General features: G+C 22.7%; 2 protein-coding genes across 3 annotated transcripts in view; one reads left to right on the top strand and one right to left on the bottom strand.

Moving 5' to 3' along the window:
• The window catches only part of LOC117181400 (trypsin-7-like), a 20,555-nt gene extending 19,768 nt beyond the window's left edge, over positions 1–787 (bottom strand). The window contains exon 1 of the mRNA XM_033374021.1: positions 667–787. Within this exon, the coding sequence (XP_033229912.1) occupies positions 667–751 (85 nt within the window). The 5' untranslated portion in view covers positions 752–787. The remainder of the gene's footprint in view (positions 1–666) is intronic.
• Positions 788–5,392: 4,605 nt separating this feature from the next.
• Positions 5,393–21,500, top strand: part of LOC117181401 (alpha-ketoglutarate-dependent dioxygenase alkB homolog 4) — a 47,965-nt gene continuing 31,857 nt past the window's right edge. Inside the window, exons 1-2 of one of the 2 annotated variants that reach the window (XM_033374022.1) lie at positions 5,398–5,598; positions 13,931–14,056. In XM_033374022.1, the coding sequence (XP_033229913.1) occupies positions 5,497–5,598; positions 13,931–14,056 (228 nt within the window). In that variant the 5' untranslated portion in view covers positions 5,398–5,496. Of the gene's footprint in view, positions 5,599–13,930; positions 14,057–21,500 lie in introns of both variants that reach the window. The other variant, XM_033374023.1, reaches the window with a different exon arrangement.

The following is a 21,500-nucleotide window of genomic DNA, read 5'->3' on the forward strand; positions in this document are numbered from 1 at the left end:
TTGGTGGTGGAAATGGTTTTGATCGTATTGGGGGTGGTGCTGGTGGTGGTATTGCTGGTACTGGTGGTGGCGTTGAGAATGGTGTTAGTGGTATTGGTGGTGCTGGTGTTGAGGGTAGTGATAGTATTGGTGGTGCTGATGGTGGTGCTGGTGGTGTTCTTTGATGGTGGTGTTGGGAATGGTGTTACTGGTATTAATAGTGGTGGTGTTGATGGTGGTGATGTTATTGGTGGTGGAAATGGTTTTGATCGTATTGGGGGTGGTGCTGGTGGTGGTATTGCTGGTACTGGTGGTGGCGTTGAGAATGGTGTTAGTGGTATTGGTGGTGGTAGTGTTGAGGGTGGTGATAGTTTTGGTTGTGGTGATGGTGTTGGGAGTGGTGCTGGTGGTGTTGTTTGTTGGTGGTGTTGGTGATGCTAGTGATGGTGTTGGGGATGGTCTTAGTGATATTGGCGTTGTTGGGTTTGAAGGTGGCGATGTTGGTGGTATGGGTGGTATTGGTGGTAAGCTTGCCAATTTTTTTTTAATCCCTCACTTTTTCTGATTTTTTCCGACTCAAAAAATGTCCTGACTTTTTCCCTGATTTTTAGATGTTTCCTGACCTTGCGATTTCGAAAACCACTTTTTTCTACCCATTCTACTTGTTATTCGTAATGTTTCACTTACTGGTATAATTATCTGATAGGGATGCAATTTCTTCACAGAAAATCACAAAAAGAAATAAAGTTTTGAAATAAATTTGTTTTTCCATTTTGACTAAAAAATCAGACGCGTGCTCTGTCCTGACAAGATTTTGCTTTCTATACTCAGAATCTGTTTGCAAAGTTGAATTATTTTTAAATGATACATACATGTTTGCGTAACACGTCAGAAGCGACATTTGGCTCATAATTTTAAAAGTCCAATGCAGACTCTGAGATTGACATAGTCTATAAAAATATAAAATGTAAATACGTAAAATCACTTATCACTAATCTAGCAAAAACAATTCTGAAGTTTACACATACGCGGATCCAGAGAATTGACCTGGAGGGGGCGGCGTCGGAATTTCTTTTACACAGAGAGTTATGTATGACTAATTGAATGAAAAATATTTGATAAAGAATACCAGTTTCTAATTAATTTTATACTAGCAATCATGATTAGTATTGTATACGCACGATAAGTTTTTTGTCAGCATTCAAATATTCAATATAAATGTTTCAGAGTGACCTTCATAAACAAATGTAAGTTTCTGGTCATTTCCCGATTACCAAACACTTTTTCAAGTCATACAAATTTGAAAATTTCAACTTTTATACTTGAGAAAAAGTTTAATTTCAATACTGAATAATTAACTACAAAATAAAAGCAGTCTCTCATATCACAGTTTATATTGATATCTAATTAAATAAGCAAAGAAGATATTTTTTATCTAAATTATACAAGTATATAAAGGGTCTTTGAAATCATTGTTAATTGATTAATTTTATCAAATTTTATTGCTAATAATCTTTTACATCAGTAGGGATTTTTTACATCATAAATCAGAATCATGGTGCGGTCTAAGCGACCGCACGACCATGCATTCATACTTATTTGTCGCTTTTTGCTCAAATGAAGTAAATGAGTAAAAGTTTTATGGGACGGTCGCGTTTTGCACTCTGGGGTATCCGGATTAAACTCAAGTTTATTTGTGTATCACATCGTACTTTTAAATATTTTAGGGTATTTCCAAGAATTTCAAGGAGTTTTCAAGAAATTAAAAAAATGTAAAAGAATTTGCAAGGGGTCTATTGATTTTCAGGAATCCAGAAAAATCATAAACGGTTTTAACCCTAAAACGGTACACTAGTGCGAATTCGCACCCGAAATTTTTTTTTTTTTTTTTGCATTTACGTAAACACAGCTGCAGCGGATTATCCCCACATATATTAAATATATATGTTAAATATGTGTGATATATGCTAGTTGTCTTTTATATGTTCAAAATGTTAAATATGTAATATTAACATTGCAAACAAACCAATTCGTACTAATGTACCTTTTACGTATGCTAGGTTGGAGTGTCCCGTTTGAGGGTAAAAAAATTCCCTACAATTTCGGAAGATTTCGAAGAATTTTGTCGGATCTATAAGGTTTGAGGATATTTGAAAAGATTCCGAAGTATTTTAAAAATATTTTAACTTATTTAATGAGTTTTCCAAAGATTTCAATGATCCAAGTTTGGTCCAGCTTTGCTCACGTGACCCTTTCGTTACATGGCCTTAAGGAATTTTAAAGGATTTCAAAGTTTTCAATAAAGTTTTCAGCATTTTGGAAAATATCAAATTTTATAGAAATTCACGGATTTTATTGGAATTATTGTAAATATTTAATAATTATAAAAGAGCATTAGGAAATGTACCTGTAAAATTAGTTTTATTTGGCTGAAAATCCTAAAATAACGGACTCAACATTTCAAAATTAGTAGCGTTCCTGACTGAGCTTTTAAAAATTGAGAAACTTTAAATACAATATTTGCAAATATAAGCTTTTAAGGCTAAATAGCGTTCAAAACTTCAAAAATTAAACTAATTTAAAATTGCGCCTTTAAAACTATAATTTTAAATTGAAACTATAAACATTTGAAATATTATAAAAATTGCATAGATTTGATTAAAGAAAAATTATATTTCTGTACAAAAAAAATCTCTCTAATTTTAGTAGTAGAGCAGCAAAGCTACCATATCAAGCTTTTTTTCAAGCTAAAGGACTCTAAACCTGAGGTAGAAATTTGCATTATCGTCAGTCGATAATGCCGGAATCTAGGTTATCTTCAGTCGAAAAAAACGTAGTTTGATTGCCTTCAGTCTATAAAGTGAGAATCTAGTTTACCTTTGGTTGGCAAAGTAGGGCTTTAGATTGCCTTCAGTAGAAAACGTTGAAAAATATATGGTTTCTAATTGAAAGCTTTAAAAATAATGAATTCAATAAATCGTTAAAAAGACGCATGATAAATAAGTTGGCAATTAAACAGTTAGAAAATGTAAATAAATCAATTTAAAAATGATTATAAACAATCTTAGGCAATCTTTCACTATATTAATATTTTTATAATTTTTCTTTATTTTCCTGCAAAGAATAAAAAATTGAAGGTAAGTCCAAAAATTCCATGGTTGGGGAGGGGGCATCGTTCGTTTCGGCACCCTGTAGATTCGCTTCTAAAATTATATTTTTATTGCAATTTTTTTTTTAACAAATAATCTTTTTACGTTTCAGCAAGTGTGCATAATCATTCTGCTGATGCAAGTCTAATGAACAATATATCACTTACTGTTGATCAGGCGTAAATTTAAACTTAAGAAAGAAGAGATAATTTGCATTTTTTAATTGTAAGCATTTCGTTTTAGAATAACAAATTATAGATTATTTGTTGAAAAAATGTTTTCTACGATTTTCCATAATTATACGTTTTTTCAAGTTATATTGCAAGAAATTTGAATGGAAATAATATTATATTTAAAAAATTTTCTCTTAAAATTATAATTCCTTATATTATAAATAAATTTAATAAACAAATGCAGTAATAAGGCATTTTTTAAAAGGAAAATTCGTTTTCTTCTTACATTTTTATAAATGAGGAACTTTATGATAATTTTAGCAAAATTAATAATTTGTTAATTAATGGTATGATTTTTCACAAACAAATTTAATAAACAAATACATTATTCGGTATTTGTCGGCAGAAAAAATTGGGGTTTTCAATGCCAGTCTTTTCAGATGGGAACTTTATTAGAATTTCAACAACATTCATAATAAGTTGATAAATTTTATGATTTCTTTAAACAAATTTAAACAACAAATGCATTAATCAGGCATATGTCTACAGAAAAATTAGTTTTTTCTATAGCAACTTTTTAAATTAGGATATCGAAAAAAATGCATTCATCGACAGATGCCCCAAGAATGTATTTGTTTATTAAATTTGTTTAAAAAAATTACAAAATCGATAAAAAATTATCAATTTTGCTGAATTTTTCATGAAGTTCCTAATTAAAAAAATTGACATAGAAAAAACCGAATTTATCTGTCAACAAATGCCTGAATAATGCATTTGTTTAAAAAAATTATAAAATTGATAAAAAAATTATGAATTTTGCTGAATTTATTATGATATCGAAAAAAATGCATTCATCGACAGATGCCCCAAGAATGTATTTGTTTATTAAATTTGTTTTAAAAAATTACAAAATCGATAAAAAATTATCAATTTTGCTGAATTTTTCATGAAGTTCCTAATTAAAAAAATTGACATAGAAAAAACCGAATTTATCTGTCAACAAATGCCTGAATAATGCATTTGTTTAAAAAAATTATTAAATTGATAAAAAAATTATTAATTTTGCTAAAATCTTCAAAAATTTCCTATTTCAAAAAAAGTTACATTGAAAAAAAACAATTATTACTGCCGAAAAATGCCTGATTACTGCATTTGTACATTAACTTTGTTTATAATATAAACAATTATAATCATGAGAGAAATTTTTCAAATAATATTGTTTCCATTCAAACTTTTTGCAATATTACTTGAATAAACGTATATTTATGGAAAATCGTAGAAAAAATTTGTTCAACAAATTATTTATTTGAAAAAAAATATTGCAAAAAATGAGGCTCGATAACTCTCTTAGAAATATTATTAGCTTTTTTTCAAATTTTGTTGTCTAAATTGGTGAATATCTATGGGCTGTACGTAATTTTTTATTTTCCATTATTTTTTTATGCTGTCAAAATTTTAATTTTCAATTTTTCAAGAAAATTCAAAAAGTGGTTCAGATATTTTTGTAGGGCATTCAAAAAGCAACATTTGTCTTCCTATGACTTTTTTTCATATCGTGCGTTATTTGACTTACAATTTTCATTTTCGTTTTTTTTTTTTAATTTTGTAAATGCTATAATTCTGGTGAATTTTGGTATTATAAAAAAAGTCATTAGATAAATTTTACGTCTGTTTGAATACTATGAATATCCGTACAGAAAATGTTTAAATCTTGATAAAAAGTGGTCTCCAAAATTTCCAAAGTACGTTCACTTTTTAAATTTTGATCCAAAATGGCTGGCTAACGAACTTGAATTTTATTATACGACACTAAAAGAGTATACCAAAGGCCAATCTAATAGATTAATTTTTTTCAAAATTATCGTGTTCACAGACAGACAGACACATTCGTAAAAACCTGTATCACGTATTGTGTGAATGGCCCCGATTGTATATATGTAATAGTATGAAATGTGAGATAATAAAAAATAAATTAAATTAATTTTTATATAATAAGATAGAAAAGTAACTTTAAAAATTGGTTTCGATTACATTGGTAATTCCAGACATTTGATTTTCCCGCCTTTTTGTAGCCGCCATCTCACATTGGAATTCGAAATTACAGCCATTTAGCCGCGCGTCGTGTGACGTCATTTGCGGGATGTGCGGTTTTGCAAATGAGAAAAACAGTTTAAACAAATATTTTTAATACAAAAATGGAAAGTGTGCGTCCATGTGGATGTAAAGGAATAAGAACTTGTTTAATTTGTGAAAAAGAATACTCCATTTCAAAACCGAATCTCGCGGCTGAACTTCAGGTAAATATTTTTTATTCTAACCTATAATTTTTCGAATTATTCGATTATACTATGATAAATCACAAATTTGAAAATGCATTCGCCGTTTTAAATAATTGAATTTTTAAACTTTTCAAAAATATTCCTAAATTATGTTTATCTTATTTTATTCTTTAGTGTTACTTTACAGTTAACCTAAAAATCTTCGATTCAAAGCTTCAAAACTATGTTGAATACAATTATTTTTTTATTATTTATAATACCAACGGAGAGAAAATTACTAAAAAAAATTCATATGATAAAAATAATGATTAGAGCAATTATTTTTGTCCAAATTTGACACGCTTTTTAACCTGTATCTGGACCAAGAAAATTACGTTTTCTACCAAAAAAAGAAGAATTTTTAACTAAAAAAATAGGAAAGTTGCATATTCAGTTGAAAATTTTAATTTTAAACAAATAAAAAATACGAATTTTCAATTAAATAATTTTGTGTAAAACTAGAGATAAATCGTTAAGAAAAAAAAAATTTTTTTCAACAAAGTAGTTCAACTTTTACATAAATTTTTGATTTTTTCATCAATTTTTAACAATATAACATTCAGTCTAAAAGGATGAATTTTTTTACCGGAAAATACGTATATTGAATGAAATAGTGAATTTTTCTACCTACAGTTTTTAACCAAATGGTTAAATTTTATAAACAAATTATTTGAATTTTCAAGCCAAAAAGACGATTTTTTAACAAAAAATTGGAATTTTCTACAATATAGTTATATTTCATACTAAATTATCGAATTTTGATACCAAATGGAAGAATTTCCTTCAAAACAGTTGAATTTTCTACCCGTTAATATGAATTTTCAACAAAAAATTTAATTTTGAACAATATAGTTGAATTTTTAAACTAAAACTATTAATTCTTAACCAAGAATTAAATGGTAAAATTTCGAATTGTAAACATTTATATTGTTTAAAAAAAAAACTACAAAATTTTCGAAAAGAAAGTTCATTTTCAACCAAGTAGTTGAATTTTTAAACTAAAACGATTAATTTGACAAATCTTTAGAAGAAAAATCTGTTCAAAACATTTTCGATTTTTATTTTCAAATTTACGTTTTTAATTTAAATAATTAAAAAATGTAGTCCTGAAGACTTAAAAAAGTAAAAAGTTAAAGCGTTTGAAGTTGAGAATTTTGGAAAAGAAGAATTTTTATTTTATCAGCTGTTAAATAAAATATTTTAAAAATGGATCTGTGCTTTAAGTATTAAAAATTGAACAAAAATTTCGAAGAAGTTTTAAACTCAGAATGTTACAATTTTTATTTTTATTTTCAAACGAATTTTTATCTATAATTGAAATTGTTAATTTTTAACATATAAATAACAATTGAACAATTATTATTCGTAGAAATAATTGGAGTAATTTTAAGAAATATGTAGAAGTTTTGAAAAGATTCAAAAATTAATTTAAAACATTTTAAATTATTCCAAAAAATTTAACGAAGTATTTCTACCCGAGAAAATTCGGCTATTTGTACTGAAATTTCGGTGCAAATATCAACAGTCTAATTTAAAAGAAAATATAATTTTTTGCACATTTCAAAAAAAAAAAAACAATTTAGAAGTTTTTTTAACAGACTTTCAAAAGAAACAAAAAATATTTTCTTGAAATTCCTAGGAAAATTGAAAGTGATTTTTCATTTTAAAAAACTATTTTAAAAGAATATTTAAAAAGATTTAAAAAATTGTCAAGAAAGAATCTAGAAGATTTCAAGGATTTTTTTTTTAATTTTGCAGGAAATTTCTAAATATCGTAGGAAAAATTCCATTTATTTTAACATATATTTAGAAATTCGGCCAAAATTTCAAAAATAATTTGAAATTTTAAAAATGTAAAACAATTTTTCGATTTATTAAGATTTTTAAATACAATTTTGAAACTTCAAGGTTGTTTAAACTATTAAGGATGAAAATAATTTAAGAAATGTTCAGTATTAAACAAATTAAATTTTTTCATTTTTAATGTTTCTGACTTAAAATTGCTTAAAATAATAAAATTTTGAAAATTTTAGATTTCATTGATTGATTCTTTAATTTATAGAGCATTAGAAATTATAATTAAGATATATATATATATTTTTAGAATTGAATCTGAATCTCTGAACTCTATATAATTTTTAAAAGTACTTCCATTTTATATATTTTTATTTTTATTGAACATTTGAATACATTTTTTAATTAAAAAACTTTTAAGTCCAATTTTAAGAATTCTATTTTAAGTGCTTTAATTTGTAGTTTATTTTTTATTGCTTCCAATGGAAAAATTTTTAACTTTAAATTAAAATTTTTTAATTTTCAACCCGAAAATATGAATTTTCAAGAAAAAAAGTTAATTTTCAACCAAATAGTTGAATTTTTTAACTAAAACGATTAATTCTTGACCAAGAATGAAATAGTAAAATTTCGAATTGTAAAAATGAATATTGCTCAGAAGAAAAACGGTACAAAAGTTAAATTTTCCACCAAATAGTTGAATTTTCTACTAAACTGTCGAATTTTGAAGCAAATTTTTTATTTTTTATGACAAAAGGACGAATGTTTAACACAAATTTTGAATTTTTTTACCAAATTGTTGAATTTTATACTAAATTGTCCAATTTTGAAAGCCAAATAGAAAGACTTTATACAAAAGATTTAAATTTTTAGCCCGAAAATAGGAATTTTGAAAAAAAAAAGTTAATTTTCAACCAAATAGTTGAATTTTTAAACTAAAACGATTAATTCTTGACCAAGAATGAAATAGTAAAATTTCGAATAGTAAAAATGAATATTGCTCAGAAGAAAAACGGTACAAAAGTTAAATTTTCCACAAAATAGTTGAATTTTCTACTAAACTGTCGAATTTTGAAGCAAATTTTTTATTTTTTATGACAAAAGGACGAATGTTTAACACAAATTTTGAATTTTTTTACCAAATTGTTGAATTTTATACTAAATTGTCCAATTTTGAAAGCCAAATAGAAAGACTTTATACAAAAGATTTAAATTTTTAGCCCGAAAATAGGAATTTTGAAAAAAAAAAGTTAATTTTCAACCAAATAGTTGAATTTTTAAACTAAAACGATTAATTCTTGACCAAGAAGGAAATTTAAAAATTTCGAATTGAAAAAAATAATGTTTTTCGGAAGTAAACTCTTCAAAATTTGAATTTACTATCAAAAATTTGAATTTTCAAGCCAATAAGACGAAAATTCAACAACAATTTTGCATTTTGTACTAAATAGTTGAATTTTATACTAAATTTTCCAATTTTGAACCAAATAGAAGAATTTGATACAAAACAGTTAAATTTTGAACCCGCAAATATGAATTTTCAACAAAAAAAATTTATTTTTTCAGCCAAATAGTTGATTTTTTAAACTAAAACGATTAATTCTTAACCAAGAATGCTAGTCAAATTTCGAATTGAAAAAATTAATATTGTTTAAAAGAAAAAAATCTACAAAAGTTAATTTTTCTACCAAATATTTGAATTTTCAACCAAATTTTTGAATTTTTCCAAGCCGAAAGGACGATTTTTCAACAAAAATTTTTCAATTTTATACTAAATTGTCGAATTTTGAAGCCAAATAGAAGAATTTTCTAGAAAACAGTGAAATTTACAACTCGCAAATTTGAATTTTCAAAAATAAAGTTAATTTGCAACCAAATCATTGAATTTTTGAACTAAAACTATTAATTATTAACAAAGAATGGAATAGTAAAATTTCACATTGTAAAAATTAATTTTGTTTAGAAGAAAAACTCTAAAAAAGTTGCATTTTCTATCAAACATGTTTTGAATTTTCTACAAAATAGTAGAATTTTATACTAAATTGTCAAATTTTTAGCCAAATAGAATAATTTTTCACAAAACTGTGACATTTTAAATCCGAAAATATGAATTTTAACCAAAAAAGTTCATTTTCAACTCAATAGTTGAATTTGTGAACTAAAACGATAAATTCTTAACCAAGAATGAAATAGTAAAATTCCGAATTGTAAAAATTAATTTTTTTTAGGTGACCAAATAGTTGAATTTTATACTAAATTGTCAAATTTTGAAAGCCAAATAAAAGAATTTTCGATAAAAGTTTAAAATTTCAACCTGCAAATATGAATTTTCAACAGAAAAAGTTAATTTCTAACCAAATAGTTGAATTTTTAAACTAACACGATTATTTCCTAACCAAGAATTGTATAATCAAATTTCGAATTGAAAAAAATTATTATTTTTCAGAAGAAAAACTCTACAAAAGTTGAATTTTATACTAAAATGTCGAGTTTTGAAAATAAAATAGAAGAATTTTCGACAAAAAATTTTTAATTTCAGCCCGTAATTATGAATAAATATTCATAATTAATCCGTAATTTTCGAATAAAAAAAATTAATATTAAATTTAAAAATTTTACAAAACAGTTGAGTTTTCTACCAACCATTTGAATTTCCAAAAAAAGAAGAATTTTCAACTAAAAAAGATTCATGTTTTTCCAAAAATGGAAAAGTTCTATTTTCAGTTTAAAACTTTAATTTTAAACAAAATAAACAAATTTTGAATAAATTAAATATCAATCAAGTTGAATTTTCAATGTAATTAAATCAATTTTTATTTAAATAATTCAACATTTAATTGAATTTTTAACGAAATGTTTAAATTTTCAAACAGAAAAATATTAAAATTCAACCAAAATCAGCTGAATTTTCAATAAAACAAATTAATTGTTTTGCAAAAAGTTGCATTTAGAACCAAATAGTGGAAAATTAAAACAAAAGATATGAATTTTCAACAAAATCTTTAAAGTTTCAACTAAATAGTTTAATTTTCAAGCTAAGAAGCTCAATTTTTTACCGAAAAGTTGAATTTTCAATAACAAATCTAATATTTAATATTTGAACAACAAGAAAATGAAATTTTCAGAAAAATAGTTTCATTTTAAAGAAAATAATTAAATTTTCAATAAATAGTTTAATTTTTAACCAATAAGTTAAATTTTCAACCTATAAAATTTCAAGAAGTTATATAATAATTGATATTTCAACAAACAAAAAATGGAATTTCTACAGAAATAAATGAATTTTAAATCCAAAAAGACAACCAAACTTGAAAAGTAATTTTCAACAAAGATTTTTCAGTAAAAAAATGGTTTCAAATTATTGAACTTTCCAGCCAAGACAAGAATCTTCTGTAAAACAGTTAAAATTTCAGACCGAAAATATGAATTTTCAACAAAAAAGTTCATTTTGCACGAAGCAGTTGCTTTTTTAACAACAAAAAACAGGAAATTTCAAACCAAAAACATTATTTTTTTACAAAAAGAAGAGAAATTTTTAACTAAATGATAAATTGCAAAAAAAATGGAAAAGTTTCTTTTTTTTTTTGTAACAAATTTATGAAAAAAAAAAGAATTTTCAAATAAAATGATGAATTTTCAATTAGAATAGTTCAATTCTAAGCTTAAAATGTTAATTTTCAACCAATAAAAAAATTAATTTTCAAAAAAAGAGATCAATTTTCTAATAAAATTATGAATTTTCAACAAGAAATGAATTTTCTACTAAAAGATGAACTTTAAAAAAAAAAAAATTTAACAAAGTGGTTTTTTAACAAATAATGTAATAGATTAACCAAAAAGTTTTTAATTTTAAATAAAAAATTTTTTTGTTGAGCCAAAAAAGATTAATTTTTAATCAAACAGTTGTATTTTTAAACAAAAAATAGAAAATTTCAAACCAAGAAAATTAGTGTTCTATATATATGAAAGAACAATTTTCAACTAAAAAAGTTATATTTTTTACCAAAAATTGAAATCTTCCATTTTCAATGTGAACAATTAATTTTAAACAAAAAATTGATGACTAATTTTCAAACTAGAATGAGAAATTTTGAATAAAAAAATTAAGCTTATTACAAAGAAAGATTTGACCGTCAGCAAGGCAAATTTTTGATAAAAAAATTATTTTTTAACACAGTTGTTGAACTTTTAATTCCAAAGATGAATTTTCTACGAAAAAAAAAAACAAATTTTTAACAAAATAAATCAATTTTCAACAAAATGGTTAAATTTTTAACTAGAAAGATGAATTTCCAGGAAAATATAGAATCGGTCAATTTTCAGTTGAAAAAAAAAATTATTTTTCATTAAAAAACAGTAATTTTTAACCAAAGAAATGAATTTTCAAGCAAAAAAAGATTCATTTTCTCTTGAAAAAGAATTATTATTAATAAAGTACATGAATTTTCAACTAAATGTTGAATTTTTAAATAAAGTTTCAGCCTAATAGTTAAATTTTCAACAACAAAAAAATGAATCTTTAACCAAAAACGTGAATTAGTTGAATTGATTAAATAAACTTTTACTTTTAACATTATTATTGAGTTGGAAGGGAGAAAATTTCTTCGTTTAATTTTTTCTGAATTTTTAGAGGAACATTTTTTTTATTTGTAGGATTTTTGTTGATTCGGAAGGAAGGAAATTTTGGTTCTTTATTTTTTTTCTCAATTTTTAGCTGATTTTTTCTGAATTTTTATGATTTTTAGCATTTTCATTGAATTTAAAGGGGGAACTTTTTATTTTTAATCCTTTATTCTGAATCGAAAGCTCTATATTTTTTATTTTTAACATTTTTATAACATTTAACATGTTAATTTTGGTATTTTTCTGAGTCTTAACAGGAACATTTTTAAAATTTTCATTCGATTGAAAGGGAGAACCTTTTTGTATTTAATTTTTTTCTGAATTCAAACTGGAATTTTTTTAACTGAAAAAATTTGGATTAATATTTTATGATAGTTAAAGTGGGGCCGATTTTTCTTATGAAGAAACGGTAGCATTTTTTATTTTCAGTGTTGAAATTAATTGAGTATTTAAAAATTAAGAAACTTGAAAAAAATATATTTTCGAATTTAATTATTTGATGTTGAAAAATATATTTTCAAAATTTATTAAACAATGAAACTATTTTAGAATTGCGCATTGAAAACTGTAATTTTAAATTTAAATTATAAAATTTTTAGATACAAAGTGATATTTAAAGTGATTGAATAGATATTTTTTAATCGAGAAATACGATTTCTGTATTAAAAAAACTGGAGTGTTATTTTCACAATTTTATAAATTGATGCATTTGAAATTGTAAACTTTTAGAGAATAATTATTCGAAAAACATTGAAAATTATATGATTTCGAATTGAAATCTTTATAAATAAATACATTTTAACTTGAAGAAATATTATAAGCGTTTTAAATTTAGGTATTCTTAAATTATGATTTTATAACTGAGTCGTTAAAATAGTAATTTTTAAATGATACATTTTGTTTTTAAAATTCAATAATTTTTAGTCTCCTGAAAAAAGTGGAAAATTGTGCTTGATTCCTTACGCTTTTCCACTTGTTAAGTATTAAACACGTAAAGTGCATTGTGGGTGTCGGACACCCCAAGGAATTATCAAACTCTTATAAACCATACTTAATTCGAAAAAATTGAGTAAGTGTCGCCATCTAGCTTTAGTTGGAGACACAGCTGCTGAAAGTGGAGGTAAAAAAATCGTGGGGTGTCTAACACCCAGTGTGCACTTATTGAGTAAAAAAGTAATTTTAGAACGAATTTTTTGTTGTTGTTGAAATTTTATTGATTTTTGTTTACTTTCTAACGTAAGTATATCATATAAAGTGAAACAATTATTTTTTTCGATTATTTCATACTTTCTTTTAAAAATGGGTTATCACTTACGGCAGCGCGTCATGCGAGAGCAGACTGGATGTGTTGAATAAAATATAATTGTTAAAATACAGTTATATATGTTTTTTTTCAATTTCTTTCATTTTTATAGTTTTAAATGTCAAAGTTTCTCAATTTTTATAATAACAAATTGATTTAAAGGCAAAAAATCTGATTCATCATTTTATCATAAAATTGACTTTTAAACTGTGTCGCTAAATATCTTTTTTGAAAGCATCCATGTTGCAATATTTTTAAAATGAAATTACATTATTACAAAAATATAGTCATACATTTTCAGACTAAAATAATAAAAATTGCGTGAGTTATGAATTTTTAAGTAAAAAACAATTTTTCACTTTTTTCTAATAATTTTGGTAACAAAATTAAAATAAATAAATGGCTATAAAATCAACTCTACCTTATAAAAGATACCTTGAACTATATCGGATAATTTTATTGTGACAAAATATTCAATAGGGGTGAAACAATACATGATTAAATACGCTGGGGTGTATATCACCCACGATGCACTTTGAATGTTAAAATGAGATACCAAAATTGAATGCAGAATTTCTTTTTATATTTTAGAAACAAACAAGTTATGTTTATTGCCCTGGCTGCGATAAAGCTTGGCCTGGTTGGGAATACAACGAATTCAAACTTCATCCGAATCATTCCGGAAAATCGATTGATTTTCCCGGCGTTTATATTCAGGTATTAATAATTTAATCATCACTTATTTTTCTTAGTTTAATTTAGGCCAGAGAATTAATTTCTATTAAAATAAACATTTGCAGTTAAAATGAAGGATGGTACGATAATTTGTAACTATTTGTATAAATTTAAACAATTTACATTATCAGTTAGACTATTAATAATGAAACAATTGAGGATTTTTCATATCTTACTATTAATATTTAATTATAATATTATTTATTAATTATTTAATTAATTAATCATTAATTATAATATTTAATTAATATTATTAATAATATTTTTTACATACTAAGTGACACAATAAATAAATCTTCTTCGGGAAAAATTTTCTTTTAGGTTGAAAATTCAACTATTTCAGTTAAAGATTAATTATTTCAGTTGCAAATTTATATTTTTTATTTAAAATTCAACTGTTCCAGTTCAAGATACATAATTTTAATTAAAAATTCCTCAGTTTAGTTGAAAGTTAATTTTTTTAACTTAAATTTAACTATTTAATTTTTGGTTAAAAAATGGTCTTTTTTAGTTAAAAATTCATTATTTTGGTAAAAAATCAATCTTTTTGGTTGAAAATTCATCTTTTTATTTAAAAATTCATCTGTTTGGTTGACGTTATTTTATTTTATTTTTTTATTTAAAAATTTAACCATTCAACTTTTGTCGGATAATTCTTTTTTATTTGAAACTTTATGTATTTTATTAAAAATTCTTATTTTTTGGTAGAAATTATTCTTTTCGGTTTAAAAATTCATCTTTTTAGTTGAAAATTGATCTTTTTTTATTTAAAATTCAACTATTCCAGTTGAAGATTCATCATTTTAGTTAATTTTATTTAATTTTAATAATTCCTCAGTTTAGTTTAACTTAAATTTTTTTAACAAAAAATTTAACTGTTCAACTTTTGTTGGGCACTTTCAGTTAAAGATTAATTATTTTAGTTCAAAATTGATATTTTTAATTTAAAACTCAACTGTTCCAGTTCAAGATACATAATTTTAGTAAAAAATTCCTCAGTTCAGTTGAAATTTAATTTTTTTAACTTAAATTTAACTATTAAATTTTTGGTTAAAAAATGGTCTTTTTGATTAAAAAATTCAAATATCCAGTTAAAAATTCATTTATTTTGTTAAAAATTTGTTCTTTTGGTAAAAAATCAATCTTTTTGATTGAAAATTTAATTTTTATTTAAAAATTCATCTGCTTGGTTGATGTTATTTCATTTTATTTTTTTTATTTAAAAATTTAACCGTTCAACTTTTGTCGGATAATTCTTTTTTATTTGAAACTTTATGTATTTTATTAAAAATTATAATTTTTTCATAGAAATTATTCTTTTCGGTTTAAAAATTCATCTTTTTGGTTGAAAATTTAACTATTTAAGTTAAAGATTAATTATTTTAGTTGAAAATTTATCTTTTTTTCATTTAAAATTCAACTATTCCAGTTGAAGATTCATCATTTTAGTTAATTTTATTTAATTTTAATAATTCCTCAGTTTAGTTTAACTTAAATTTTTTTAACAAAAAATTTAACAGTTCAACTTTTTTTGGGCACTTTCAGTTAAAGATTAATTATTTTAGTTCAAAATTGATATTTTTAATTTAAAATTCAACTGTTCCAGTTCAAGATACATAATTTTATTTAAAAAATTCCCCAGTTTAGTTGAAATTTAATTTTTTTAACTTAAATTTAACTATTAAATTTTTGGTTAAAAAATGGTCTTTTTGATTAAAAAATTCAAGTATCCAGTTAAAAATTCATTTATTTTGTTAAAAATTTGTTATTTTGGTAAAAAATAAATCTTTTTGATTGAAAATTCATCTGTTTGGTTGACGTTATTTTATTTTATTTTATTTTATTTAAAAATTTAACCGTTCAACTTTTGTCGGATAATTCTTTTTTACTTGAAACTTTATGTATTTTATTAAAAATTCTAATTTTTTCATAGAAATTATTCTTTTCGGTTTAAAAATTCATCTTTTTGGTTGAAAATTTAACTATTTAAGTTAAAGATTAATTATTTTAGTTGAAAATTGATCTTTTTTTTATTTAAAATTCAACTATTCCAGTTGAAGATTCATCATTTTAGTTAATTTTATTTAATTTTAATAATTCTTCAGTTTAGTTTAACGTTAATTTATTTAACAAAAAATTTAACTGTTCAACTTTTGTTGGACAATTTGTCTTTTTTATTCGAAACTTCATATATTTTTTTAAAAATTCTTATCATTTGGTGGAAATTATTCTTTTCGGTTTGAAAATTCATCTTTTTGGTTGGAAATTCAACAATTTCTGTTAAAGATTAATTATTTTAGTTCAAAATTGATATTTTTAATTTAAAATTTAACTATTTAATTTTTGGTTAAAAAATGGTCTTTTTGAGTAAAAAATTCAAATATCCAGTTAAAAATTCATTTATTTTGTTAAAAATTTGTTCTTTTGGTAAAAAATCAATCTTTTTGATTGAAAATTTATCTTTTTATTTAAAAATTTATCTGTTTGGTTGACGTTATTTTATTTTTTTTATTTAAAAATTTAACCCTTCAACTTTTGTCGGATAATTCTTTTTTATTTGAAACTTTATGTATTTTATTAAAAATTCTAATTTTTTCATAGAAATTATTATTTTCGGTATAAAAATTCATCTTTTTGGTTGAAAATTGATCTTTTTAGTTTAAAATTCAACTATTCCAGTTGAAGATTCACCATTTTAGATAATTTTATTTAATGTTAATAATTCCTCAGTTCAGTTTAACGTTAATTTTTTTAACTATTACGTTTTTGGTTAAAAAACTATCTTTTTAATTTAAAAATTCAAGTATCTGGTTCAAAATTAATTTCTTTTGTTGAAAATTTCTTCTTTTGGTAAAAAATCAATTTTGTTGTTTTTGAAAATTCATCTTTTTACTTAAAAATTTATCTGTTTGGGTGACGTTCATTTTTTTTTTAATTAAAAATTGAACTGTTCAACTTTTGTTGGACAATTTGTCTTTTTTTATTCAAAACTTAATATATTTTCTTTAAAATTCTTATTATTTGGTAGAAATTATTCTTTTCGGTTTGAAAATTCATCTTTTTGGTTTTAAATTCAACTATTTCAGTTAAAGATTAATTATTTTAGTTCAAAATTGATATTTTTAATTTAAAATTTAACTATTTAATTTTTGGTTAAAAATGGTCTTTTTTAGTTAAAAATTCATTTATTTTGTTAAAAATTTGTTCTTTTGGTGAAAAATCAATCTTTTTGATTGAAAATTCACCTGTTTGGTTGACGTTATTTTATTTTATTTTTTTTTTAGTTTAAAATTTAAATGTTCAACTTTTGTTGGATAATTCTTTTTTATTTGAAACTTTATGTATTTTATTAAAAATTCTAATTTTTTCATAGAAATTATTATTTTCGGTTTAAAAATTCATCTTTTTGGTTGAAAATTGATCTTTTTAGTTTAAAATTCAACTATTCCAGTTGAAGATTCACCATTTTAGATAATTTTATTTAATGTTAATAATTCCTCAGTTCAGTTTAACGTTAATTTTTTTAACTATTACGTTTTTGGTTAAAAAACTATCTTTTTAATTTAAAAATTCAAGTATCTGGTTCAAAATTAATTTCTTTTGTTAAAAATTTCTTCTTTTGGTAAAAATTAATTTTTTTTATTTAAAATTAAACTATTTCAGCTAAAGATTTATCATTTATTTGAAAATTCCTTAGTTTGGTTTAGCATTTTTACTTGAAATTGAATTATTTGGGTTAAAATTTTAAATATATTGTTGAAGATATATATTTTTTTTAATTTAAAAAGAATTGTATGAAACTGAAAATATATTTAATGCAGTTGAATATTCCATAATTTTAGTTATAAAAAAACATCCCTTTCCAGGATGGCCTCTGGCCCGGGAAACCTGGAAAACCGGGAAACCTGGAAAACCGGGAAACCTGGAAAACCGGGAATTTTATGAGACCGGGGAAAACCGTGATATGACAATTTATTTTTTTACCGGGAATTTTACAACATTTTTAGAATAAAAATTTTATCCAACTTTGATTTCAACCGTTTTTTAAAACTAATTTGTTAAATTCTGATTTTTATAAATTATTATATCATTTAGTTTAGAATGCGTAATTAGAAAATCTTTCACGTAAAAAATTTTCCATTTTAGATTTTTAATTTCCAAGCATATAATTTAATTTAAAGAATTTTAAAATGCAGTTTTGATGGTAAAAAAAAATAATAATTTTTTAAAATCCAAGATTTTTTATTAAAAAACAGGGTGGCCGTCGAGCAGGGAAACCGGGAATTTTACGAATTTTAAAAAGAAAAATCTACCCAAGTTCGATTTTAACATTTTTTTTTTGTAAATAATTAAAGTGCAGTTTTGAAGATTTAAACAATTAAAATCATTTGAAGTTGAAAATTTTTGATAAAAAATAGTTTAATTTTATCTACTGTAAATATAAATAAATAAATTATTTTTAAAATAAATAATTTATTTGACCAAAAAATTCTAGATCCGTTCAAAATTTGATAAGTTCCTGATGGTAACTGTTTCAATCCGAAAATCTTGATAAGAATTGAAATTAATATATCATTAATTATATTATATATTATTATAATTTGGTTGAACATTAACTTTTTCAAGTAAAAATGTAACTAAATTCAATTTTTGGTTCACAATTTTTTTTTTAGTTGAGTCTTTATGTATTTTGTTGAAAATTCTTGTTTTTTTTTTTTGTATAAATTATTCTTCTTGGTTGAAAAATCATCTTTTTCGTTGAAAATTCATCAGGTTTTAACTAAAAATTTAACAATTCCATTTTTGGTTGAAAGTTGATAATTAAAATGGAAAATCGATATTTCCTGGTTGAAAATTCATCTCTTTTGACTAGAAAATTAAAATGCTTGTTTGAAAATTCATCCTTTTCGGTTAAAAATGCAACTACTTAATTTAAAATTAATCTGTTTCGATTGAGGATTCAACTTTTTGGTATGAAAATTCATCTTTTTTTCAATTGAAAATTTAAGTATTTCGTTGAAAATTCTCTTTGATTGGATGTTCAACTCTTTTTTTGAAAATTAATTTTTTATTTTCGTCCAAAATTCATCAGTTTTTAACTGGAAATTTAACTATTCGATTTTTGGTTTAAAATTGATAATTTAAATAAAAAAATTTTATTTTCTGATTGAAAATTTTCATCGGTCTATAATTCATATTTTTTTTTTTGTAGGAAATTAATCGTTCTGCTTAAGAAATACATTTTTTGTTTGACAATTTATCTTTTTTAATTGAAGCTGCATGTATTTTGTAACAAATTTATCTATTTTTGTATAAATTAAACTTCTTGGTTTAAAAAAAAATTATTCTTTTGGTTGAAAATTCAACTAGTCAAGTTAAAGATTCATTATTTTAGTTAAAAAAAATATCTTTTTTATTTAAAATTCGACTATTCAAGTTTAATATTGACCGTTTTAGTTTAAAATTTATCAGCTTGGTTGAACATTCATTGTTTTCATTTAAAATTTAACTATTAATAACTTCTTAGCTGAAAAATTATCTTTTTGAGTTGAAAATTAATTCTTTTCGTAAAAAATCAACCTGCATGATTGAAAAATCATCTTTTTATTTAAAATTTTAACTTTTTGGTAGGCTTTAATTTTTTTGTATCTAAAAATTTAACGCTTCAACTATTGTTTTTGATTAAAAAACTCTCTTTCTGAGTGGAAAATTCCAGTATCTGGTAACTTTTATTTTATAGTTTAAAATTTAACTACTTGTTAAAAAATTCCTCTTTCTTTTTTCGAAATTGATCTTTTTTTACTTCAAAATTCAAGTATTTGTTTTTTATATTTCATATATTTTTTCCCTTTTTTTAAATTATTTTTTTTTAAGGGAAAATTTAACGATTCCATTTTTTGTTGAAAACTTTTATTTCATAGTTTAAAATTTAACTACTTGTTAAAAAATTCCTCTTTCTTTTTTCGAAATTGATCTTTTTTTACTTCAAAATTCAAGTATTTGTTTTTTAAATTTCATATATTTTTTGCTTTTTTTAAAATTAATTTTTTAGAGTGAAAATTTAACGATTCCATTTTTGGTTAAAAACTTTTATTTCATAGTTTAAAATTGAACTACTTGTTAAAAAATTCCTCTTTCTTTTTTCGAAATTGATCTTTTTTACTTCAAAATTCAAGTATTTGTTTTTTAAATTTCATAGATTTTTTGCTTTTTTTAAATTATTTTTTTTTTTAAGGGAAAATTTAACGATTCCATTTTTTGTTTAAAACTTTTATTTCTTAGTTTAAAATTGAACTAATTGTTAAAAAATTCCTCTTTCTTTTTTCGAAATTGATCTTTTTTTACCAAAATTCAAGTATTTGTTTTTTAAATTTCATATATTTTTTGCTTTTTTTAAAATTAATTTTTTAGAGTGAAAATTTAACGATTCCATTTTTGGTTAAAAACTTTTATTTCATAGTTTAAAATTGAACTACTTGTTAAAAAATTCCTCTTTCTTTTTTCGAAATTGATCTTTTTTACTTCAAAATTCAAGTATTTTTTTTAATTTCATATATTTTTTGCTTTTTTTAAAATTAATTTTTTAGAGTGAAAATTTAACGATTCCATTTTTGGTTAAAAACTTTTATTTCATAGTTTAAAATTTAACTACTTGTTAAAAAATTCCTCTTTCTTTTTTCGAAATTGATCTTTTTTACTTCAAAATTCAAGTATTTTTTTTTAATTTCATGTAGTTTGTTGCTTTTTTTTAAATTATTTTTTTTTAAGGGAAAATTTAACGATTCCATTTTTGGTTAAAAACTTTTATTTCTTAGTTTAAAATTTAACTACTTGTTAGAAAAGTCATCGTTCTTAATTGAAAATGTATCTTTTATTTACAAATTCAAACTCAAGTACTTGATAGAAAATTCATACATTTTGTTACTAATTCATTTTTTTTTAGAAAATTAATCTTCTTGCTTAAGAAATAAACTTTTTGGTTAAAAATTCATCTCTTTACTTGCATGTTGAACTTTTTTCTTAAATGTTTTTTTATGATTCATTATTTAAATTGAAAAATCATCTTTTTGGTTGAAAATTTAATATTTTTCTAACAATTCGTTTTTTTTATTGAGGATCTGTTTTCTTTATTGTAAGTATAACTTCCATTTTTTGTTGAAATTTAATCTTTTCTGGTTAAAGATTCATGTATTTTGTTGAAAATTGATCCTTTTTGGTAAAAAAAATTAATATTTTTGTTTGAAAATTATCTGTTTTGGTTGAAGATCAACCATTTTCATCAAAATTCGGCATTTTTCGTTATATTCTGCTTCTTTTTATTTTAAATTAATTTTTATTGTTGAAAAATATATTTGGTTCTTGATTGAAGATTCATAATTTCAGTTGAAAATTTATCTATTTGGTTGTAAATTGACTTTGTTGTTAA

The sequence above is a fragment of the Belonocnema kinseyi genome, chromosome 10 (genome assembly GCF_010883055.1).
Source record: "Belonocnema kinseyi isolate 2016_QV_RU_SX_M_011 chromosome 10, B_treatae_v1, whole genome shotgun sequence".
Taxonomy (NCBI): Eukaryota; Metazoa; Arthropoda; class Insecta; order Hymenoptera; family Cynipidae; genus Belonocnema; species Belonocnema kinseyi.